Consider the following 25,550-nt stretch of genomic DNA (forward strand, 5'->3'; position numbering starts at 1 on the left):
ATGAAGCTCACTGGTATTTTAGATTTAATCTCCAGTGTTCAAAAATAATATTGTTTCAGGATAACTAATGTAAATGTGCCTCATGTTGTGCAGTAACCTTTGCTGATCACCTAAGTATTTTTAGATGAACTTGAGAGATCTAATCTTTTAACATCCTAAGGCTGCAATCCTATATCTACTTATATGACAGTACACATCCATTAAACTGAATGGGGAAATGAGCAGACATGCTTATTGGCCGTAGCTTATTCTGTAGCCTTTAAAACAGGCTTCCTCAACCTCGGCCCTCCATGTGTTTTTGGCCTACAACTCTCATGATCCCTAGCTAGCAGGACCAGTACTCAGGGATGATAGGAATTGTAGTCTCAAAACATCTGGAGGGCTGAGGTTGAGGAAGCCTGCTTTAAAACAGCTTCTTTCTGCTTGCTTTAGGAGATACAGAGCTTTAGAATGACAATTAGATAAATGGCAGTTAGATTGGGAGGAGCTGAATTTAACCAAATTTCTTAAAAAATCAAAACCAAATTGAGATAACCATAGAAATTTACATAAACTGCTTTCTTGATTATTCTGTAGAGATTAATTTGTATGAAATCCTTGACCTTTCTATTCAAATGATCCCAAAGCAATGTTTTTATTTGCAGTTTCAAAGACAGTCCAATATGTTGTTCCTGGGTTTATATTTGTAAAAAACAGGTAAGTTCCTGGGACACACTGAGCCTTCTAGACTTCCACTGAAGCCTTTACAATACATTCATATGCATAGAGTCTTAGAATGATAGAGTTAGAAGGGACCCAACATCTAGTACAACGATGTAAGAATCTTTAGCTGTGATGACAGATAGCATGCATTTGAAACAGGCAGACACTGGTTAATTTTTAGATGCTAAGTCTATTTCTGCTATATGTGTTAGTGGTATTCCCCCTCCCCCCTACACTGTTTGTCATATGTAAATTCCATGTGAAAAAGAAGACATGAATCAATCATGGCTTCCCCATGTGTACCTGAAGCTTGTTCCGCAGTTTATGCTCACCACAGGGAGTCAACTATGCGGACCATGATGATCCTGGCCACGTGAGTAGACTGGTGAGCAACCAAGGTGGATTCAAGTGCCAATCAGTCTGGATTTCAGGAACTGGAAACAGTGCCTCCAGCTCCATAAATTAGAGTTCTCTGGATGTACTTTGACAGGTGCCTATAGCACAATATGCTTCAGGTCCATGCTGCTTTCCATTACACAATAAGCAGCATGGATTAAGCTGTTGGCTTTCATTAGATGTGGCAAGTCCTGAGCCGGGACAGGAGATTGTATGAAGTGACCTTCAGGTTCCTTCCAAGTCTTCCCTTTTTTTTCATTCAGTGAAAAGGTCCTTTTCTTTCCTCCCCCCCCCCCACTCCAATTCCCCAACAATAATTCAGGCATTATCTGTGTTTTCTATTTTGCATTGTGCTGTGCAGTCAAGAAAAGGAAGATAACATGGTTTGAAGTGCACCGCGGAAGCGTCTGGCATTTTCTCATCTGGTGTATGAATGCCATGTTATATCATATACAGAAAACAAAATACAATTAGTGGCATAAAGGTCGGCTGACTTCACCCTCATGCATAATATGGAAGATAGATGTCTACAAGAGGGGTCCTCCTCTCTTATCCCTTTACAAGACTCTTATATCTCTCATGCTACTGTTTGCATGAAGCAGTTTTCACAACGGAGAAAAATATATATATATTTTAGCCTCTGCCTCCCCGCCACCCCACACAAAGTCTGGACTGTAAGTATTTCATAACACAATTTATTTAAAATGATCTATGGTGTACTTTCCTGTTATTTCAAGCCCTGCCTGAATAATCCCTTACCTTCTCAGAATATTAAGAGCAAAGAAATTATTGGGAAAATGAAGTTCTGCTTACAGTAATCACAGAACAAAAAAAAGTGCAATGGTAAGTAGGCAGTTGCTGCACATTTACGTGTAACTAATTATTGGCATGGATAGTGTGTGTGTGTATGTGATATCTGGGAGCATCCCACAGGCAATGAAAAGGAATTATTTGGCAATCTATGTGCAAGAGAAAAAGGCACAACATTGCATTAGCACTGTGACATTTAGCAGACAAGGAAAACATTCCACGCATGCTGAGAACACAAACTCCCATGAATGGCTCATTCTGGCCAATTGCCATACTCAGTGATATCCACACCATCCACTGTTGTCTTTTTATAGACACTAAAACTGATCCGAGAAGAAACCTTCTGGTTTAGACCATGTACTCCAGGGCAAAAACAAATAAATCTACATCTACTCTCCCCAGACCACTCACGGGACTGAATCCAGGCTCACTGATTTCAACTTGGCTCCCAACTAAATCAATTGCATTTAAGTCATGATTAACTTGTCATGCTAATTTCAGGTGGATCTAAGTTCAACTAACCTAATCTAGAACCGAGCCACATTTTTTTCTAAATTTCTGTTACCTGCCATACCCACTTTTCATCTTTATTGCTAAATTAAAAGGCATATTAGCAGTGCCACACATGTATGTTGTTGTATGCATGCATCCCCACACCATTAAGCACAAATTAATGCTGTTGCATATTACACACACACACACACACACACACACACACACACACACACAGCCTAAATAAAAGCAAAACTGAGTTTACCCTGGATTTTTTGTCACATTTGTGTGTGCGTGTTTTATACACTTTCTGGTCTCTGAAGTGAAACACATACATTAAAATCTCTCACGACCTTAACAATAACCCAACCTTCTACCAACATGTGTTTCCATTATTTCATTGCTCTCATGGGATCATTAGAAATTTGTTGAAGTATTTTTATGTTGATGTTTTGATGGATGTACCCCAACCTGAGATCATTTGATGCAGTCTAGGCTTTGAAATTTTTAAAATAAACACACACCACCATTTTAATTCAGGTATTTATGGGATAAAATGCTGTTGTTCTGCAGATAGTTTCACAGAATCCAATTCCACATTCCATCTTTTAATCATACTCCTGACACCCATATTTGGTAGGTTCATTGATATGCAACCCCAGTTTTCTTACCTGCAAATCCTTTTTGTGGGTGAGTGGAATGAAGTCCTGTATACCAGGACTCTAAAACAGCATATGCAGGGTGAGCTTCACCCACCTTTCCTGACAGGATGTGGGTGGGCGTGATAGTGACTGCATAACCCCCTACAGTCTTAGTTGACAGGCCTTCCTAGTGTTAGCATCTTCATCCTGTCTAGATTAAGCTTCAGTTTACTGATCCTTATCCATGAGAATGATACACTACAGTCTGCTGTCATACCTGAAGCTTTCCAGTAACCAGCTAAAGGAGCTCTAAACAAACAAACAAACAAACAAACAAACAAAAAGATGCATGGAGGTCTCCACTATAGTATAGGAAGAGAGAGAGCCAATTATTTTAATAATTATTTTATTACTTTATATGGAAATTTAGGCAAAGGGAGAAGAATATTCATGAAGAGATTTATGTATTTGTGGGTAGTAAATATACAAGTCTGCTCCAAAACCTAGAACTGGAATAGGAAACATGTTGTCCTTCAGATCTTGTTGGTCCCATCATTTCTAACTGTTGGCCATGCTAGCCAGGGTTGATGGGAGCTGGTGACCAAGACTATTAGGACGTCAGTATGTTCCCTGTTCCTAACCTAGAGAGCTCAGTTCTTGAAACAGATCTGATGGCACCCCAACTGAAGAAGCAGACTGATAATGTATAACATTTTTTAAAGGAGGTATTTTTGCAGAACAAAAGATCGGCAGAGCTTTCAGACATGCTTGCCACATGCTGCACTTAATTCTAGAAGTTTTGCATGCTCTTTGTCCTCACCACCTCCTTTCCTGCATAAGAATAGATTGAAATACGAAATTATGTTGTGACATTTCTTTTCATGATTGCTCAGAGTGTGAGGGGAAAGGGCAATTAAAACAACAACAGCAACTAGTTTGTCATTTTCTATTGTGCCTCACCTGTTTACCAGCTTTTGAGACCTCCATATGGAGTTAATTTACTGTGCAATTCAGCCCACTTAGAAGAATGACATTAAGTGCACGGGAAAATTAAACTCCTGCCTCCTCATTTATAAAGACACTATGCCAATAGGTATTTTAAAGCTGAACAACCTTTCTCTCTGCATCGCCTTAAAAAAACCACAAAAATCCCTGAAATGAAAAAGCCATTCTTTAGAGATCTCACCTGCACACATAGCACATAGAATTAGGCTGTGGTACCACGCTTACTACAGGGTGAGTCCCATTAAATTAATCAGGACCCATGTCTGCATAAACATGCTAGGATTGCACAGTTTATCAGGCTATGCTTGGACAGATGTTGCATAGCCTATTATAGTGTGCAAATGGGAGTAAATGGCTAATTTGCTCTGCATTGAACTCCTGATTTGCATTACAGTCAAAGCTGAAAATATACAAATAACTAGGAACTGAGGAGGAATATGTTTTAAAAGGGTTCATACAAGGAATCTGGCAGTTCCAACCTGATAAAGCTTTGCCCACATTGGACCGCCTCTTGCACTGATCTGCTTGTACGCAAAAAGGAACAATATATTATACGTATAGTACATATAAAAGAGTCAAGACCCATGTAGTGTTGTATTTCTGCAGCACAATTTTATAAGTGCAGTTGTACCTTGGATCCTGAACACCTTGGTACTCAGACGTTTTGGCTCCCAAACACGGCAAACCCAGAAGTGATTGTTCCAGATTGCAAACGTTCTTTTGGAAGCCAAACGTCCGACGGGCTTCCGCGACTTCCAGTTGGCTGCAGGAGCTTCCTGTAGCCAATCAGAAGCCACGCTTTGGTTTCCAAACATTTTGGAAGTCAAACAGACTTCCAGAACGGATTCCATTCGACTTCCAAGGTACGACTGTAATATTATATAAGATTTTATATACAGTAGCATGCCTTCTTGTGTGTGTCTGTATATTGCCTGGTTATTTTAGAAAACCTGGAGCTTATGTGTGTACAATATGATATGCAAAATGATGCATACAATAATGCACATAATAGAATTGCGTGGATTTTTAGCAAAATCGGTAAAAAGTAACTTGCTTCTTGTCAAGACCAAGGAGAGAAGATTTGGGGGGCGCACAGAGGAAACAGAGTTAGCACTGTGCTCTAGATACAACCATGGAACTCAACACAGATTTTCAGAAAGTTCCATCCCTACAAATAACTCATTTCTACTACTACTTTTCGGTTAGTTATGATTGGAGTTGTATCAGTGGTATATGTCTGCCATTTAAAAACACAGCCTAACTACCACGATAAATGCTGAAGACTGATTAACAGCAGAAATTCGTGAATGTTGCTTTGAAACTCAACCCCACAGTGCTCAATGAAGTTCACCCCTTGTGAATAGAATTGCAAGGGTATAAATCAGCTGATGTAGATACCATAGTATGAAATCAAAGCCACAAATGTCAAGGTTTTGTTTTTTCAAAATTGAAAAGGGCTTTATTTTGAAACTAAAATTGGGGTTGTTTCTTTGATTTTGAGGATTGTTTCAGAAGTAGTTTTAGCTCTGTATACAGCATGGATGAAGATGTCTGCCAGTCTTGAATGATGATATATTGGATGGATCCAGACTTCGTTTGCTTGAATCAATGGAACTTAACTTAGTCATGACTAACTTGTCCTGCAGATTTTGCAAGCAATGTGAATAAAGGGGAACAAAGGCACAAAGGGTAAACACTGTTATTCTGCCCTTAATCTGAGAGCTCCAGACTGCCTTATCTTCTGCATGAAACCAGGGACTCAGCTAGACTGGTAAAGAAAAAGCAATTTATATGTTTCAGTAGTAGATAGGTAGCCGTGTTGGTCTGCCATAGTCAAAATAAAAAAATTCCTTCCAGTAGCACCTTAAAGACCAACTAAGTTAGTTCTTGGTATGAGCTTTCGTGTGCATGCACACTTCTTCAGATACACTGAAACAGAAGTTGCCAGATCCTTCTATATAGTGAGAAGGTGGGGAGGGGTGTTACTCAGAAGGGTGGTGGGAATGGGAGATAGGCAGATAGCTGAGAGAGCCTCTTGACGACTCTTAACGACTGTAATAGGTCTTACAGGAAAAGGCAAGGGGTGGGAAGGTGAGAAATGGTTTAGTTATGTATAGTGAGATAAGAATCCAATGTCTTTGTTCAGCCCAGGTCTTTTCATGGTTTTAAGTTTGGTAATGAGTTGTAATTCAGCAGCTTCTCTTTCCAGTCTATTTCTGAAATTCCTTTGTAGTAAAACAGCTACTTTGAGATCTTGTATAGAATGTCCTGGGAGATTGAAGTGTTCTCCTACTGGTTTCTCTGTTCTGTGATTCTTGATGTCAGATTTATGTCCGTTTATTCTTTGGCGTAAGGTTTGGCCTGTTTGTCCAATATAGAGAGCTGAAGGACACTGTTGGCATTTGATGGCATACACAATGTTAGACGATGAGCAATTAAATAGTCCCGAGATGGTATGTGTGATGTTGTTGGGGCCAGTAATGGTGTTGTCCGGGTGTATGTGGCAGCAAAGTTGGCATCTGGGTTTATTGCAGGCTCTGGTGCCAGTGTCTGTGTTAAGTCTGGTTGTAGTATTATTGTGGGTTAGGAGTTGTTTAAGATTGGGTGGCTGTCTGTAGGCAATGAAAGGTCTTCCTCCCAGAGCTTGAGAAAGAGAACTGTCATTGTCCAGGAGAGGTTGTAGATCTCTGATGATGCGTTGTACTGTTTTAACTTGGGAGCTGTATGTGATGACTAGAGGTGTTCTGTTATTTTCTTTTTTGGGTCTGTCTTGCAGCAAGTTCTCTCTGGGTATCAGTCTGGCTCTGTTGATCTGTTGTCTAACTTCATCTGCTGGGTATTTTAGTTCTGAGAAGGTTTGCTGTAGATCCCTTAGGTGAGAGTCTCTGTCTGTAGAATTGGAACAGATGCGGCTGTAACGTAGTGCCTGGCTATATACAATGGACTGTTTGGTATGTTTGGGATGGTAGCTAGAGGCATGTAGATATGTTTGTCGGTCAGTTGGTTTGCGGTATAAGGTGGTGTCTATGCGCCCATCCTGTATTTTTATAGTAGTGTCCAAAAAATGTATTTCTTGCATAGATTGATTCATTGTAAGGTTGATTGTGGGGTGAAAATCATTAAATTTCTGGTGAAAGGTGTCCAGGGTCTGTTGACCATGTGTCCAGATGATAAAAATATCGTCAATGTATCGCAGGTACAAGAGAGGTTTGAGTGGGTAGGAGTTCAGAAAACGTTGTTCTAAATCTGCCATGAAGATGTTGGCATACTGTGGGGCCATGCGGGTGCCCATTGCTGTGCCGCTGATCTGAAGAAACAGGTCATCACCGAATTTGAAGTTGTTGTGGGTAAGGACAAATTGGCAGAGTTTAGTGGCAAGGTCCGCTGTGGTTTTATCTGATATGGTGTTCCTTATAGCTTGTAAACCATCGTTGTGTGGGATGTTGGTATATAGAGATTCCACATGTATACCAACATCCCACACAACGATGGTTTACAAGCTATAAGGAACACCATATCAGATAAAACCACAGCGGACCTTGCCACTAAACTCTGCCAATTTGTCCTTACCCACAACAACTTCAAATTCGGTGATGACCTGTTTCTTCAGATCAGCGGCACAGCAATGGGCACCCGCATGGCCCCACAGTATGCCAACATCTTCATGGCAGATTTAGAACAACGTTTTCTGAACTCCTACCCACTCAAACCTCTCCTGTACCTGCGATACATTGACGATATTTTTATCATCTGGACACATGGTCAACAGACCCTGGACACCTTTCACCAGAAATTTAATGATTTTCACCCCACAATCAACCTTACAATGAATCAATCTATGCAAGAAATACATTTTTTGGACACTACTATAAAAATACAGGATGGGCGCATAGACACCACCTTATACCGCAAACCAACTGACCGACAAACATATCTACATGCCTCTAGCTACCATCCCAAACATACCAAACAGTCCATTGTATATAGCCAGGCACTACGTTACAGCCGCATCTGTTCCAATTCTACAGACAGAGACTCTCACCTAAGGGATCTACAGCAAACCTTCTCAGAACTAAAATACCCAGCAGATGAAGTTAGACAACAGATCAACAGAGCCAGACTGATACCCAGAGAGAACTTGCTGCAAGACAGACCCAAAAAAGAAAATAACAGAACACCTCTAGTCATCACATACAGCTCCCAAGTTAAAACAGTACAACGCATCATCAGAGATCTACAACCTCTCCTGGACAATGACAGTTCTCTTTCTCAAGCTCTGGGAGGAAGACCTTTCATTGCCTACAGACAGCCACCCAATCTTAAACAACTCCTAACCCACAATAATACTACAACCAGACTTAACACAGACACTGGCACCAGAGCCTGCAATAAACCCAGATGCCAACTTTGCTGCCACATACACCCGGACAACACCATTACTGGCCCCAACAACATCACACATACCATCTCGGGACTATTTAATTGCTCATCGTCTAACATTGTGTATGCCATCAAATGCCAACAGTGTCCTTCAGCTCTCTATATTGGACAAACAGGCCAAACCTTACGCCAAAGAATAAACGGACATAAATCTGACATCAAGAATCACAGAACAGAGAAACCAGTAGGAGAACACTTCAATCTCCCAGGACATTCTATACAAGATCTCAAAGTAGCTGTTTTACTACAAAGGAATTTCAGAAATAGACTGGAAAGAGAAGCTGCTGAATTACAACTCATTACCAAACTTAAAACCATGAAAAGACCTGGGCTGAACAAAGACATTGGATTCTTATCTCACTATACATAACTAAACCATTTCTCACCTTCCCACCCCTTGCCTTTTCCTGTAAGACCTATTACAGTCGTTAAGAGTCGTCAAGAGGCTCTCTCAGCTATCTGCCTATCTCCCATTCCCACCACCCTTCTGAGTAACACCCCTCCCCACCTTCTCACTATATAGAAGGATCTGGCAACTTCTGTTTCAGTGTATCTGAAGAAGTGTGCATGCACACGAAAGCTCATACCAAGAACTAACTTAGTTGGTCTTTAAGGTGCTACTGGAAGGAATTTTTTTATTTCAATTTATATGTTGTATGTGCAATATAACATTGTGCCATCAGATGGCGACATGGAGTCCTGTTTTCCTCTACCTGTTTTCCCTGTTTAAATTTACACTTCAAACTGAAATGCTTCTTTAAGGTGTCTAGATCTTGCCCAGCTCTTTGCTTCTCTGCTTCTACCAAACTGAATTAGTTAACCTTTCCCACAATGAAGTATCCATCCACAGAGTGTTCTTGGCAAATTACAAAATGACTGATTACTCTCTCCACTTAGGGTCTTTTGCCTCTGGACTTTACACTTTAGCACCATATTTTTCATCAGGACTGTGTAACTGAACAACCTTGAACAACCACAAGAAAATAATAAAAATTCATCAAAAAGGACACTGCGGCTACGAGTTTTGTTTTCAACCAAATGGTTTGGAAAGAAGTTGTTTTACGCCTTTCTTTAAAAACCCAGAGGTTTCTTTCTTTTGGTGAGGAGAAACCCACATGTAGGGAAACTGTAAAGAGCTTAGTAGTTAGATTTTAGATTTCTTTGAGAGTTTATTTCAGAGAGAAAATATCAGTACTTTCTGATCAAAATGTTTTCACAAAATATGGTTTGTAACTGGAAAAATATTAACATTATTTACAGTTAAATACTTCATTTCCTTCCATCCCCAATAATTGATGGGAATTGTTTGTGTTTCTTGATAAACCCAAAAAGCTATTTTGGAAACAGGAGAATAGATGAAGCCTACTGAAATTGGGGGGACGCGGGTGGCGCTGTGGGTTAAACCACAGAGCCTAGGACTTGCCGATCAGAAGGTTGGCGGTTTGAATCCCCGTGACGGGGTGAGCTCCTGTTGCTCGGTCCCAGCTCCTGCCAACCTAGCAGTTCAAAAGCACATCAAAGTGCAAGTAGATAAATAGGTACCACTCCAGCGGGAAGGTAAATGGCGTTTCCGTGCGCTGCTCTGGTTCGCCAGAAGCAGCTTAGTCATGCTGGCCACATGACCTGGAAGCTGTACACCGGCTCCCTCGGCCAATAAAGTGAGATGAGCACTGCAACCCCAGAGTCAGTCATGACTGGACCTAATGGTCAGGGGTCCCTTTACCTTTTACTGAAATTGGGTAGGCACAAAGCTGTTACCAGGCTCTTTGCACTCTGTAATAAAGAGGGTGCTCCCTTTCAGTTCCATATAGAGAAGTCAGCTGGGCTGGCAACTGAATCTTGGGGCAGTCCTCCAGTACTTCGCTACCACTTCCTGTCCCCCAGCATCTGCCACCTGAGGCAGTTTCTTCACTCTGGTTGCACCTGCCATGCAGGGTCAAAATGTGGAAAGAGTAGATCTGCAAAGCAGAAGTGCTTATAATCACAGGACTTATTTTGTATCTTGGACCTGAATCCCCAAGTCAGTTCTCCAATAGATTTGGGTATTCTGATGCTCCTCAGTTTCCTCTGGGCCAGCAGGGGCTACCCCCCCAAAAAAAATGTCCAAAAAGCATGGAGGCAAAACGCGGAGTAGACCACAGCCTGGCCTCAACAGCCGGTTTCTCATCCTTCTCCTCCTTGGTGGTGGAGGTGATAGAAGTCCCACAGCTGCCATGTTCGTCTCTGCCCCGTCTCCTCCCGATGTCGTGATTGCAAGCATGTGGTGTCAGGTGTTACACGTGTGGCATCAGGACATTGCATGCACAATGTTGGCCCCCCACAATCGGCCTCGCAAGCTGGTGTCTCTGCTCTGTGCTGACCTCCTTACCATGGTGTGGCGTTTCTACGGAGCCCCCGGTCGTCTCACGGACTATTGACCCGTATACCACTAATCCGCTGCCACCAACCAGGTCCTCCCCTGTAAATCACTTAGTCAGGTTCTCAAGTTAATAAAGAAGTGTGTAGTTTGTTGCAGATACAAACAAACTTTAACTGCATTCCAAACATTGTTACTCTTTACCTTCTTAGCCTTAGTTTATCCTGTCTCTATCTCTTCTACCTCCCCTCACACAAGAACCAACTGCACTAACTGTCTCTCTATTCCCAACTGCCTGCCAACTGCTTTTCCAACTGCCTTTCCCAACCAACCAACCAACCAACCAACCAACCAACCCACTAAAACCAACCAACTAACCACCCCCAAACCTCGGGCTAAGCCCTTTTATAAACAGGCAGGCTCTGCCTCCGGCTTTCCTATTGGTCTACATTTTAGCCCTTTCTCTCCCCCCTATACAAACATTTTCAAATGAACGGGCAAACGCCACACATGGGAATACATATGTCATATGAGCAAGCTCAAAAATGGCAGATGCTGTTGCTTTGACCAAAGAAGTTTAAACTCTGCAAAGAATTGCCCCATAAGCAAATCTGCAGTGGCATTACGTGAGAAAGTATCCAATGAATCAAAAAAGTATTAAGAGGAAAGCAATATGTATTTGCAGTCTCCCTGGAGATTAATCTGTGCATCCACAGATCAGCTGTAATTAAACTGATATCACTATGTACTCTCACTGTTACCAATCCAGTGACAGGATTTCAAACTGAAAATTAGCAAGCTGCTAAAGATTACTTGTGAAAAACAGGATTTTTCCTGCAGGGACAGAGTACCAATATTCTCACGATAGCCATTTTTAATATAAAAAGTCCTCCTGCTGTTATCTCCCTAATTTGTTTATCAATGGGTTGTCTCATCACCACCTTATGCAGTTTGGAAAAGAAAAGGAAAACATTAACAGGACATGCAGTTTTGTTGAAGGGTGACCAGCAAAGCACATTTTAGTTCACATTTGATCATTTCAGGCCTGAGACCTGAGGGCCTTCACTGAAGTTTGTCTTGATTGCATGCAGGAATGGGGAAGAAACTCAATTCAATTTGCACTTAAAGGTGAACCTGCCAATTACACATTTTTTTTAAAAAAAAATCTGTGAACGAAAACATGATCATCCTTTGAAAAATAAAACTTTTCTGAATTTCACAATGCAGTTTTCCAGCTGAGCAAAGTGTACAATGATGCATGGATCAAGGCAAAGTATGCGTACAAATGCCTAAGTCAGTGACAACAACGTACATAATGCATTGTATTAAGGAAAGTTGTCTGCAAAACTGTGCATTTTTTGTCAAAACTTCATGTGTTTATTATGAGAAGTTTGCAGTAAAATGCTGAATAATTTTTATAAGGATAAAAAAGCACAAATTGCTGCAGAATCACGGAGAACTGAATTTAAGATTGTAAAAACGAGAAACTGAGTTAGCCCATTAATTGGCAGATTTGTTTCCCCCTCATTGTGTGAAGAAGATTTGCATGGACAAAGTAGGATCCTATGGGAGATCATGGCACTATCCTATGGTGAGGTAGTGGAGCTGGAACATGGGAGCATTCAGCTCCAGAGCTGTTTTCATATCATTGATGTTTGGATGAAAACTTGTCTGTCCGCCCAATATGATATTGCTGTGGTGGTTGCTTTATATTCTAATTTACTCCAAGGAGCTCAAAGCGGCATGCACAATTCTTCAACTCTACATTTTATGTAGAAAACAACCCTGTGAGGTTGATTGGTGTTAGTGACTGGCCCAAGGTCACCCAGTCAGCTTCGTGGCTGAGTGGGGATTCGAACCTTTACCTCTCAGGTCCTAGTCCAGCATTCTAACCACAACACCACACTAAGGAGTCACCAGCATTATGCCATGGCTGCAGTTGAGGAGTCCATGGCATGGCTCCTGGGGGTATATTTCAAAGATATACTGTATTGCCATTTGTTCTTATACAACAGCGGAGCCATATCGCTTTATATTGTGAGTGCAGACGGGGCTTTGGCTGAGCAGAAGATATTACATGCTACAGTCGTACCTTGGAATTCGAACAGAATCCATTCCGGAAGTCCGTTTGACTTCCAAAACGTTCGTAAACCAAAGCACGGCTTCTGATTGGCTGCAGGAGCTTCCAATCAGAAGCCGCAGAAGCCCAGTCAGATGTTCAGCTTCTAAAAATACTTGGCAAACTGTAACAGTCACTTCTGGGTTTGCGGTGTTCAGGAGCCAAAACCTTCGAGAACTAAGCTGTTTGAAAACCAAGGTATAAGGGGTTTACCAAGAGTGACACAAATAATGCCTCTTTAGACTGTGCTGCAGCGCTTGTGAACAAGCAGAGGAGAGCCATTTTCAAATTAAAAGGACATCCTAGCAGCAGTGTACATTTTCCTACCTCAGCTAAAGGCACCAGAATTGCAAAAGCCCATTGAAACCCCCCTTGTGAATATGGCCAGGTCACAGAAAGGAAAGGAAAACCTGAATAATTTTGAGGAAGTGTTCTCTTTTTAATGTATCGTTCTGGATGCTTTTTCCTCACAGCAATTGCATAACTGACAGACTTCTCTGTAGTTTATTATACCCATTAGTCAAGTCCTGTATTCCCCAAACTGAGCACACCTAGTAGTTTTGCGGTGAGCTGCGCTCTGCATTCTGAGCATCTTATCCACAGTATTTAAAGGAGTGCATCCCATGGATACTTCACAGAGGTTGTGCTTCACCCTGCTTAGGAAGCTTGAATGGCAGTGACCTAGAGGCACTGTATCCCACATTTGGAGACATTGGTGTTATCCTTCTCACCCATCACAGCTTTTGTATGAACCCAACTCCCTTAAGCTCCACAAATACCGGTTTGCCACTGCAGAGTTGATGGAGGACATGGGGTTAGGCAAAGGTCAAATAGCTTTGGATGTCATTTTGATGTCAAACAGCAAATATCTGCCAAACATTCCCTGCATGTCCGCAACTGGATGAAAATAAATATTTGGCGCATAGTGAAAAAGAACGTAGAAGGAATTTCTGGAAATAATAATAAATGAAGAAAATAATAATTGGGAGGGAGGGAGGGAGGGAGGGAGAGAGAGAGCACACACTGGGAATTAATGAGTGAATAGGGTGCTCCAGAACCCATATATATATATATATATATATATATATATATATATATATATATATATTTGCTTTCGTAGATTATATATATATCACACAGAGCAGAGAATTTTTATAGTGAGATTTTATCCCCTTATCAGCACAATTAAGCACACAATCCGCAGACAGGTTAGCGTATCTTGACTACGAGTGCTTGCAATCAGTTTCTCAGCACAACATAATTCCCAAGCTGCTAAGTACGTGTCATATATTTTAACACCCAACAGACAATGCTTTGCAGTGTTTGCGACTTCCTTGAATGTTAATGTGTCTATAGGTCTCAAAGGATGTGATTCCTGTACAGATTCAGTTAATGCAGTATGAAGTGTTTGCGTTAAATGTTGGCTTTTAAGGAAATCAAAATACAAAATTGTAAAAGACAATGATATGTAGCAGAAAGTACAATCTCTGTGATTGCAATGTGTGCTATTGAAATCCTGAATGAAACCTCTAACATGCCTGAAGTTGTTTCTTCAATAATGACTCCAGGATCTAGTATTCAACTTGCTATTGATATGTAGATCAAAACACACTAAATTCCACAATGTTCTTAGTAAGCAGCACAAATAAATGTAAGGCATTTGTTTAATCAGAGTCAAGTGCTTCCTTTACGTATTCTAGCACCTCAGAAAACAACTGAAGTTATTTTTTAAATGATCAATAGCAGGTATAATGAAGTGGAAACTTAACAAAAATAATCAGGACCAAAAAAAATGGGCTGTCTGCAAAATTCAGTACCCTGTTTCTATTATAAAGATGGGAATTGCGGATGTGAAACAAGGTTAAAATATTAGCCAGTTCAGAGTATTGTCCTTATTCTAGTTTGCATTTGTGATGATATCACATAGCTGAATGAAAATCTGACTCAACCCAACTTCCACTATGCCTATTGCTAGGAAATAAACTGCTGATGAGCAAGAAGAATATTGGGTTCTACTAAATCTTAAGTCCTTCAAACACTAGTTGGTCATAAGCAGGATAGGAACACCCCCCACCCAAAAGAAAAACTTGACAGCTTCAACTCTTTTCTGATCTAACTCATATTTCTCTGCTGTGGCAAGAGTGCACTATGGGTGTTTGGCATCCTGGATTGGTTTGTAGCAGTGATTTGATAGAAAATGGTGTTGCTTTGGTGTGTGTGGGGGGGGGGGCAGCAATTACTGGTATAGTAATTGCCTCTCCTAAAAGGTAAATGCCCTCAATAAGTCAACCACTTTGAGAGATTATAGTGCAGGAGAAACACTTTTGTCTGAGAGAGAATTATAGAGCAGCAAGAGGTACCTTTTCCAGGCAGGGTGCTCACTTGAGATTGCACAAAGAGTAAAAATTGCCAAGAAAATGTTCAGCCTAAGCCCCATTGAAACAAAACACAGTTGATCGAGAGTTGTGCTCTTGTTCAAATCCCATCCATGTTGATGAGCTGCCCAGAGGAGGAAATGTGACTGGCCAATTGTGCCATTACAAAAATAGTGTACATGTGGAAGCATTGTTAAAAGCCTGCATGGGTCTACATCTGTTCCAAGTGAAAGACACAACGGCATCTATTGGATCAGAATCCAGTAAGCACAAATCATTTTTTTTTCTACTGTTTTGAATGCAAATGGTCCTTATCTTTTCCTATATCACCCTTCACTTCCTCCAAGTAGCCCTTCACATTTTATCCTAACAGACCTCTGTGGTAGGCTAGGTTGACAGATAGTGATGGGCCCAAAGTGACCCAGTAACACTACATGGTGATGAGGGATTTTTGAACCACTGGTCTCCATACCTTAGTTCATAATGGCACCATACCCTACTCTTGCTGGGTGGCTGTTGCAACCCCTCACAGATAGAACTCCATTCACAAGGTGCAAGGAGTCACGTCCCAGTGGCCAACCTTCTACATTTCCTGCTCGGCTGCATTGCAAAGCAGGATAGCCCACCAAAACAAAAGTTAAACTGCAGAATCATGGGCAGCCAATGAGTGGAGCCTGCTCCGCCGACTATTAATAATAATAATAATAATAATAATAATAATAATAATAATAATAATAATACTTTATTTTTATTATTTATACCCCGCTCATCTGGCTGGGTTTCCCCAGCCACACTGGGCGGCTCCCAACAGAATATTAAAAACACAATGAAACATCATCAAACATTAAAAACTTCCCTAAACAGGGCTGCCTTCAGATGTCTTCTAAAAGTCAAATAGTTGTTTATTTCCTTGACATCTGATGGGAGGGCATTCCACAGGGCGGGCGCCACTACCAAGAAAGCCCTCTGCCTGATTCCCTGTAACCACACTTCTCTCAGTGAGGGAACCGCCAGATGTCCCTCAGAGCTGGACCTCAGTGTCTGGGCTGAACGATGGGGGTAGAGATGCTCCTTCAGGTACACTGGGTATTTATACAATATTTTAGAGTTTCAAGTCTTACTATAACGCTATTTACAGCACATCTTTTATCAAGATACCCCGGAGGCCATTTGGAACGGAGTTTGGTGTTAGCAAAGCGATGTAAGCATAAGCCATTTACACAATTAGAAAACAGAAGTAATATTTCAATTTATTTATTCTGTGTGTTTATTTTAGGATAGTTCTTAATCACTGTCAATAAAGTCAATGAGTACTGAACTAAGTGCAAACTTGGATTTGCATTTAGAAACTTGCTTTACATTCAGAAATTTAAACTTTAATGTTCAGTTATAACAGGAGAATTTAGCTTTGGCTGGGAATGGATGAGAAATACAAACACTTGCATTTTGGTGATGGAAACTGAAGAATACCCAAGTGCAGAACCTCCTCGGAGTTTGAGGAATACACTATTAACAAGTCAATATTTAATAGTACCTTCAAGAGTAAACAGAAGCTAAGCATTTACCTTCAGTTCGGTCTGGTAGCTTTCCACCCTTATTTGTTGTTCCAGCATTTACAGTTTCAGAGGATGTGCTTAGTTTGGTATTGGGATCTCGTTTCGGTTTCGGTGGGGGTTGTTTGCGGGAGCAGCTACTGCTTTCATCATCGGTACCTCCAACAGAATGAAGCGACTGGGATCTCACGGAAAAGCCACTCGAACAAGGATGAGGCAGTCTGTCCTGAGGGGCGGGCATTGTCATAAATCCCATGCGGAAATGCTTGCCAATGTAGCTTCCTTCATTTCCTCTCACCACTTCACCACCTAGGCTGTAAGGAAAGTAAAACACACATGCATATATATGAAGCTGATAAAGCTATTTGGATGCCTAACAAAATAATAATAATGATAATTCTCCTGTTAAGCAATTTACCCCTGAATTACAGAAAATGCTTTGAACTTATTTGACCCTATAACCCTATAAAACACACACACACACACACACACACACACACACACACACACACACACACTGCAACTAGTTATACTTTAGTTAAAATACAAAGTTCTTACACATGGCATAGATTCAGATTTGCTTTGTTATTGCCACTCCGCCCATGCACCCACCCAGCCTAAACACCCATGAAATAGATTTTCCAGCTTTACTCACAATAAAAATTTGCTCTCAGCACACCAATTTGTTTTATTGATAAGAAATACATTGGGTTTATAACGTAGAACCTCACTAATTGATGATATGATCATGGACATTCAGAAATCATAAAACAATGCAGCTACATAAGAACATGGATCATTCCCAAAAGATAATATTGATTGTGCTTGAATTTTGCTGCCACACTTGCCAGTGTCTCCTGCCACACCAGTGTGCGCCACACCATTTGAGAACCACTGAATTCTAGATGATTCTAGATGCATTTGGATCCAGGGCCATCTTACCCATAGGCGCTAGGAGTGTGGGGCACCCGGGTGCTGGGCTCTCAGGGGCGCCAGGCCAAGAGTCCGGGGCCTGAGAGTTGAGTCCAGAGAAGAGCCCATCTGTCAGTCAGAGTGCTGCAGCGTGCTCTTCTGCTGTGGGCAGCTCTGTGCCATGAATTTGGGGGTGACCCAGCCAGCGAGATGCTGAGGCGGCCGGCCAGCTCTGCCCTCCTGCATGCCTGGGACTGGGCAACCTGGGGGGGGGGGGTTGCCAGGTGGATCTTTGCACCCTGGCACTGCATGTGTTTAAGACAGCCCTGTTTGGATCCCACACTTTCTGATGAGGTTATCCTGCCTTTCCCTCCCTAAACATGCCCCAGACAAATTAAGAAGGAAGTAGTGATTGTGATCTTGCTATAATGCCCGCCCACAACATTATCAGGAAAGCGCTGGGACTGCTTAAATCTGTTTTCAAATGGACATTGTGGTGTAATGCAGAATCAATCTGCAATGAGCTTTTATTTTCAGAATGAGACCAGTTTCTCAGAAGTGCTTTTCCAGGGGCGAGCAAAATAATCATTAGATCTTGACTGTATGTACAAGTACAGTGGTACCTCTGGTTACATACGCTTCAGGTTACAAATGCTTCAGGTTACACACTCCGCTAACCCAGAAATAGTGCTTCAGGTTAAGAACTTTGCTTCAGGATGAGAACATAAATCGGGCTCCGGCGGCGCGGCGGCAGCAGGAGGCCCCATTAGCTAAAGTGGTGCATGCACACAGCATTTTATTTTCAAATTGATGGAGGCTGAGTACAGTGGTACTCAGGTTAAGTACTTAATTCGTTCCGGAGGTCCGTACTTAACCTGAAACTGTTCTTAACCTGAATCACCACTTTAGCTAATGGGGCCTCCTGCTGCCGCTGCGCCACCATTGCATGATTTCTGTTCTCATCCTGAAGCAAAGTTCTTAACCTGAAGCACTATTTCTGGGTTAGCGGAGTCTGTAACCTGATGTGTATGTAACCTGAGGTACCACTGTGTATCTATATATCTATATATCTATATATCTATATATCTATATATCTATATATCTATATATCTATATATCTATATAGCAGCTCACTAAATTTTTACTGCTTCTATTTTTATCTGGCATCTAGTAAATCCCACACTATTACCTACAGATTATCACCAAAAGTCAAACACGAGCCCCCCAAAGTTCCCTGTGCTTTGTTTTTTTGTCGCAGCCTTCGTTTTGCCCTGCCCAGTGATGTAAAGAGTTCATCTGATCTTCCCGACTGTAAATAGCAGGGCTGACTAGCCGAAGCCTGCTTTGTAGCAAGAGGAGGAAAGTGAGATTTATGTGGCACTTTCCTGTAAAGGAAAATGAAGACAGCGAGTAGAAATGATTGCGTAGATGATCTCATTCCATTACTTTTGACAGAAAGGGGACTGTGCTCTTACTGTTCAGATGATAAGCTCGAGCTCGTTTCAAAATTATATTATACGAGTTGCCAAAAATATATATGTGGCGTGGCTTATTAATATATATGGAAATGCATATTTGGATTATTCCCCTGAGAGCTTTTCATTTGGGCTTGGTCAGGTTCAAACTGCTTTTATGACAAGGAAAAACGATCAGCTGAAGTACAGCATGGGAAAGGTTACTTTAAAAAGAGGAGGTGGGGAAAAACATTTGTCAGGAAAGAAAAGTAAGAGGACAGTTTTCAGTCCACTTACCCCAGAGTAATCTTACTGAACGTTAATATTGAACACATGCTTTGAGGTGTTGCATTCTCATATCTTCATGATGATAAGCATTATGGTTTGATGAATTAGCCCATGGGTAGGCAAACTAAGGCCCGGGGGCTGGATCTGGCCCAATCGCCTTCTCAATCGGGCCCGCAGATGGTCTGGAAATCAGCGTGTTTTTACATGAGTAGAATGTGTCCTTTTATTTAAAATGTATCTCTGGGTTTTTTGTGGGGCCTGCCTGGTGTTTTTACATGAGTAGAATGTGTCCTTTTATTTAAAATGCATCTCTGGGTTATTTGTGGGGCATAGGAATTCATTCTTCCCCCCACAAAAAAATATAGTCCGGCCCCACACAAGGTCTGAGGGACAGTGGACCGTCCTCCTGCTGAAAAAGTTTGCTGACCCCTGATTAGGGTGATATTCAACATTAGTAATAATCAGAGTAGACCTAGTGAAACTGATGTGCTTAGACTGAGTAAACTCTGCAAATGACTAACGCTGGATTCCAACCTATGTTTGGCGCTGCTGGAATTCTGCCATCCTAAATAACTTATTGGATTGAAATACCCATGCTACAAAGTTATTCAACCATGGATCCCCAGATGGTCTCTCAGTGTCACTCACCTCACAGAGTGTTTGTTGTGGGGGAGGAAGGGGAAGGAGAATGTTAGCCACTTTGAGACTCCTAAAAAAGGTAAAGGGACCCCTGACCATTAGGTCCGGTCGTGACCGACTCTGAGGTCGTGACACTCATCTCGCTTTATTGGCCGAGGGAGCAGGCATACAGCTTCCGGGTCACGTGGCCAGCATGACTAAGCCGCTTCTGGTGAACCAGAGAAGCGCACAGAAATGCAGTTTACCTTCCCGCTGTTTATCTACTTGTACTTTGACGTGCTTTCGAACTGCTAGGTTGGCAGGAGCAGGGACCGAGCAACGGGAGCTCACCCCGTCGCGGGGATTCGAAGCGCTGACCTTCTGATCGACAAGTCCTAGGCTCTGTGGTTTAACCCACAGTGCCACCCGTGTCCCTTGAGACTCCTTAGGGTAGTGATAAAGCGGGGTATCAAATCCAAACTCTTCTTCTATAACTCCTGGCATCCATGACTATTGACAGCTGGCTGGAAGTTGTAGTCCAACACCATCTGGGAACCCCAGGTGGTCTATTGGTTTTGGCTGGCCCTGATATCAGAACCATATAGCTGAGAGTGGTCCCCCTAGCAACAAGAAACTTTTCACATCTGACCTACGAAGCCTTAAGCGGCTTAGGACCAAAATATCTCATGGTTGCCAATTCCCACACAACCCAACCTGGATCCTACATTCATCATCTGAGGTTCTTCTCTGTGTGACCCTTCTGAGGGAGGTGCAGAGTGGGACAACACAAGAATGGGACTTTTCAGTGGTGGCTCCTTGGTTATGGGACAGGAAAGCACGACCGATGCCATCAGTATTCCATTTGCCAGGCAAAAAAATTTCTTTTCTGCCAGGCCTTTGGAGGGTTTTGATATTCATGGCCTTCTTTAGTGCCTTTCATAAATATGCTTTTTATATTTAAATATGAATGTATTTTCAGTTTTAAATCTGTTTTAGTGTTATGTTGGCTTTCAGTCATGCACTACCTGTCAGTTACTTTTTTTGCAGGGGGAAAGTGACTTGCAAGTGCAATTTTTGTTGTTGTTGTTTCTGTTGTTTAAAAACCGATACTACCAGGGGACTCAGACCAACTCCAGGTACATTAGCAGGACAAAGCTCAGTTTAAGCGGAGTGTGTATGGGGGGGGGAGGCTAAATCAAAATGCCAGTCACCTCAATGCCATATTCTGTCACACACCATAATACCCAGACTAACACACACCCCACCCCACCACTTAACAATATATCTAAATACTGTTTGCGATTGAGGAGGGTAGTTTGTGAATTTTCCCTTTTCTCTTCTTTGAGCCCAAGAGTTTCATTATTTTATTCTCCCTTTTTCTGTATGATGGCATTGCTAAATTTTGACAGAAACCTCATTAGGCAGCTGTAAACCGAACGTGATACGATTATGCAATTTTCACCCTTTAGAAATTTTAAGATGTCTTGGAAATTTCCTTTCTTTAAATGTTAAAGAACTGATGCAGGATATGATACTAGCATGACACGAGAATGTTACAGACCCAATTTGTTTTCTAAACTGACCACCAGTTTCTACCTTCTACACTGCCCCGGAGCTTTTTCTTATTAATTCAGATCTATAATATGATGGTTTCTTGCCTCAGGCTTTACCATCATCCTGTGTTTCATGTCCTTTTGTCTAAAATTTATTTTCTCCTTCTGTGAACCCATGCCTGATATTTAAGTGCCACATACATTTCACTAAAGACACCAATTTCCTATCTAGCTAGTGGATACCTTCTGGATATTTTGATCCATGATCCATCATGTGCAGAAGCATATTTCATTGTTGCGCAGGAACTAATTCATTCATACTTACATGCTTCTTGATCCTTCAAGTTGCTTTACACTTCAAAGTAGAGCTGCACAATTTTTGACTGGTTTTTAACAAGATCTTTTAAAGGCATGGAATGACTCCTGCAAGTCGCTCCAGTTCCTGCACAGATGTGCTAATACGCTGGCTGAATAATGCATGCAGGAGTGTGTTGTGGTTCATTTTATGTTCCAAAAAGTTAGAAAAATGGGTGAATTGGGTCTTGGCGAGTTGTGAACGTAACTCAAGCTGGGGCATTCACCATGTTAAAAATCTACTACAAAGATTGATGCAATATAATTTCAGGGTGTAAAATAAAAAATAAAAAATGTCTCAGTGAATTGCAGCCATATTTCATCCTCAATGGCTCAATTGTGAATTGACATTGGGAGCCACTCACCCATTCGGAGGCAGAAAATTACTGCCTTCAAATTTTCTATGCTGTACTGTTAACAACCTTTATTTCAAGATGTTGCAACCAGAGGTGCTGGTTGTAGAAGATGGAAGGAGCCTCAGCTTGCCCAATATTTTTGGGCAGGGGGCAGCACATCCCAATATTTAGGCGGCCACACCACCACTACCAGGTGCCCACTGCACACCCCAGTTGTGCAGCTAGGCCCTCGGGTGCCTGGTGTGGGGGCATGTCCTACAGCTGGGGGCAGCGTGAACTGCCCATGGGGGCGGGACAAGCCTCTCTGATGCTTGGAGCCTCTCTGCTGCCTCCTCTTCAGCTGTCGGGTGGCTGAGGGAGAGGCAGTAGGCAGACACAAGTCTCATGCTGCCATTTCGGGCAGCGTGGAACCTCTACAGGTGCCTAAGCCACCATGTCACATAGCCCTTAGAAAACAACAACTCATTTTGCCACCCCCTCTCAGTGATGACACCCGGGGTGGACCGCAACCCCTCACCCCCTTCCTCTGCCACTGGTGCATCCCAGCCTCTGCCCAGCATCCCAGGGGCCAGGCAATGACTGGGACAAACACGGGAGATCTTTGCTTCACTTGTTCCAGCAGCAGCCTGGCAGCCTAGGAGCCGGGCTGTGGCTGGGTCAAGTGAAGAAAAGATTGCCCACACTCATCCTAGCCTCCACCCAGGAGCCTAGGACCTGGACGGCAGCAGGGATGAGCAAGCCCGGAGATCACCCTTTGCATGTCCCACATGACATATCACATGGCCATGCCCCCTCAATGTGTGTGTGTGTGGGGAAGTTGGCACCCCTGGTTGCAACTATGTGAGGTGTCTCAGCTATGGTTAGCTCTTTATAGCTATGGTGAAAGCTGGGTTGTGAAAACAGATGTGAACTGAGCCCACATAAACACAAAGAATTTGGCCACCCGAAGATGCTTAATCATAAAAATCATATGTTCAACTTTGGAGACAGAGTGAGAGCTATGGTAAACCTCTGAATGTTTGTTTGGGGACTCAAGTAAACATTGGCAGGTTTCAACAGTAACTCATATTGTATTTGGACAAATGATAAGATTTGCCCTGAACACACTGTTATATTGTTATTTGTTGTAGTTTGAGAAATAAATCAGCACTTTAAAATAAAATAGTTCAAAGGAAGAAGAGAAGAAGAAGAGTTTGGATTTGATATCCCGCCTTTCACTCCCCTTCAGGAGTCTCAAAGAGGCTAACAATCTCCTTTCCCTTCCTCCCCCACAACAAACACTCTGTGAGGTGAGTGAGGCTGAGAGACTTCAGAGAAGTGTGACTAGCCCAAGGTCACCCAGCAGCTGCATGTGGAGGAGCAGGGACGCGAACCCAGTTCACCAGGTTACAAGTCTACCGCTCTTAACCACTACACCACACTGGCTCTCTAAACAATCTTATCTAGTCCATCAGTGCTCCATAACATTCTATTGCTGGAATATTGCCAACAAATGCTACTCAAATTCAACCTGTTATCAAACCACCCCTGAAAGAAGTTGCTACTTTCTTGCTGGGTCATGGCACTCTTTAGGAGCTTCTTCCTAAAGTTCATGCTGGCAATCTTATATCCTGATGGTTAAAATTTTACTGTTCCATGCTCACAATGGAGACTATTAAATTCACAATTCACAATGGAGACCATTAAAAAGATCAAGTTATCCAGCATATAAAAAGATGCCTTGCTTAAGAAGAATCAGCACAGATTCTGCAGACATACATTAAGAGTTCTTTGAGAGAGTAAATAAACATGTCAATAAGCCAGCAGACATTCCATACTTGAGGGTTGTTATTTTTTTAAAAAAAATGATAGGTCCTCACCAGAGATTCCCAAGTAAATTCAGCAGTCCTAGAATAAGAGGGCAAGTCCTCTTACAGATCAGTAACTGGTTAAAGAATAGGAAATGGAGAGTAGGGATAACTGGACAGTTCAACTTCTTATGGTGGGACTATGGAAATTAATGGGCTTAAGTTGTGTTCATTAATTTTAGCAAACATGATGAATACTGGGTACAACCCCCAGATCTTTGCCCTATCTGTTCTTGTCTTGTCTTCTAAAATGTATCATATTTATATCTCTCTCCTCCACGCTTCTCAACTTGCATCATCTGTTTGGCATAAACATAGTGCAGTAGAAGAGGTTCTCATCTGTGCTGAGCAGAGTGGGACTAATACTCTCCAGATCTTGGAAATGATTTTCTTGACAGTGTATCCTAGAATGGCCTTTGCTTCAGCACCACCGCAGTGACTCACGTTCACTTTAAAACAAGTAAGCTCCAAATCATTAAAAGTGGAGATGCCTATAACTATATGCCTATAGAAGCAAGCAATGGTTCCTTGCAAATAGTCATTTTTTAAAAAAATCATTTAATTTTGCTTACCTAATGCACAAAGCACAGGGACATGGGTGGCGCTGTGGGTTAAACCACAGAGGCTAGGGCTTGCCATTCAGAAGGTCAGCAGTTCAAATCCCCCTGACAGGGTGAGCTCCCATTGCTCAGTCTCTGCTCCTGCCAACCTAGCAGTTCGAAAGCACATCAAAGTGCAAGTAGATAAATAGGTACTGCTCCGGCAGGAAGGTAAACGGTGTTTCTGTGCGCTGCTCTGGTTCACCAGAAACAACTTAGTCATGCTGGCCACATGACCCAGAAGCTGTACGCCGGCTCCCTCGGCCAATAAAGCAAGATGAGCGCCGCAACCTCAGAGTTGGCCACAACTGGACCTAATGGTCAGGGGTCCCTTTACCTTTAATGCACAAAGCATTTTCTAGCAAAAGAAAGAAAATAAGCAGCAGGTTGTTGTTTTTCTCTACACCAAATAACACATTCACACTTCAGAAAATGCAGGGCACAATCCACTAGAAAGTTCTCCTGCGCAAGCCCCATTGACAGCAGTACAAGGAAAGGGAAACTGTTGGTGGATTGGGTCCTGTTTATTCATTGTAGAATTTTTTTTGCCTCTTGTGGCTGCTTATGCCATCTAATTACCACATCCCCTCCCTACTTGTGTCTAATTTTCTGAGATAAAGGACTAGGGTGCCTTTGAAATTTCTGCTTCCCCTAAGAATAAATAGAATAAATTATAGAGT

General features: G+C 42.1%; 1 protein-coding gene across 5 annotated transcripts in view; it reads right to left on the minus strand.

Annotated features, from left to right (window-relative positions):
* NYAP2 (neuronal tyrosine-phosphorylated phosphoinositide-3-kinase adaptor 2) overlaps positions 1 to 25,550 on the minus strand; it is a 152,176-nt gene that overhangs the window by 52,155 nt on the left and 74,471 nt on the right. For all 5 annotated transcript variants that reach the window (XM_081192593.1, XM_081192596.1, XM_081192594.1 and 2 more), the window contains exon 3: positions 16,902 to 17,203. In XM_081192593.1, coding sequence (XP_081048719.1) covers positions 16,902 to 17,203 — 302 coding nt within the window. The remainder of the gene's footprint in view (positions 1 to 16,901; positions 17,204 to 25,550) is intronic.

Source organism: Podarcis bocagei (genome assembly GCF_964188305.1).
Source record: "Podarcis bocagei genome assembly, chromosome: 4".
NCBI classification, from domain to species: domain Eukaryota; kingdom Metazoa; phylum Chordata; class Lepidosauria; order Squamata; family Lacertidae; genus Podarcis; species Podarcis bocagei.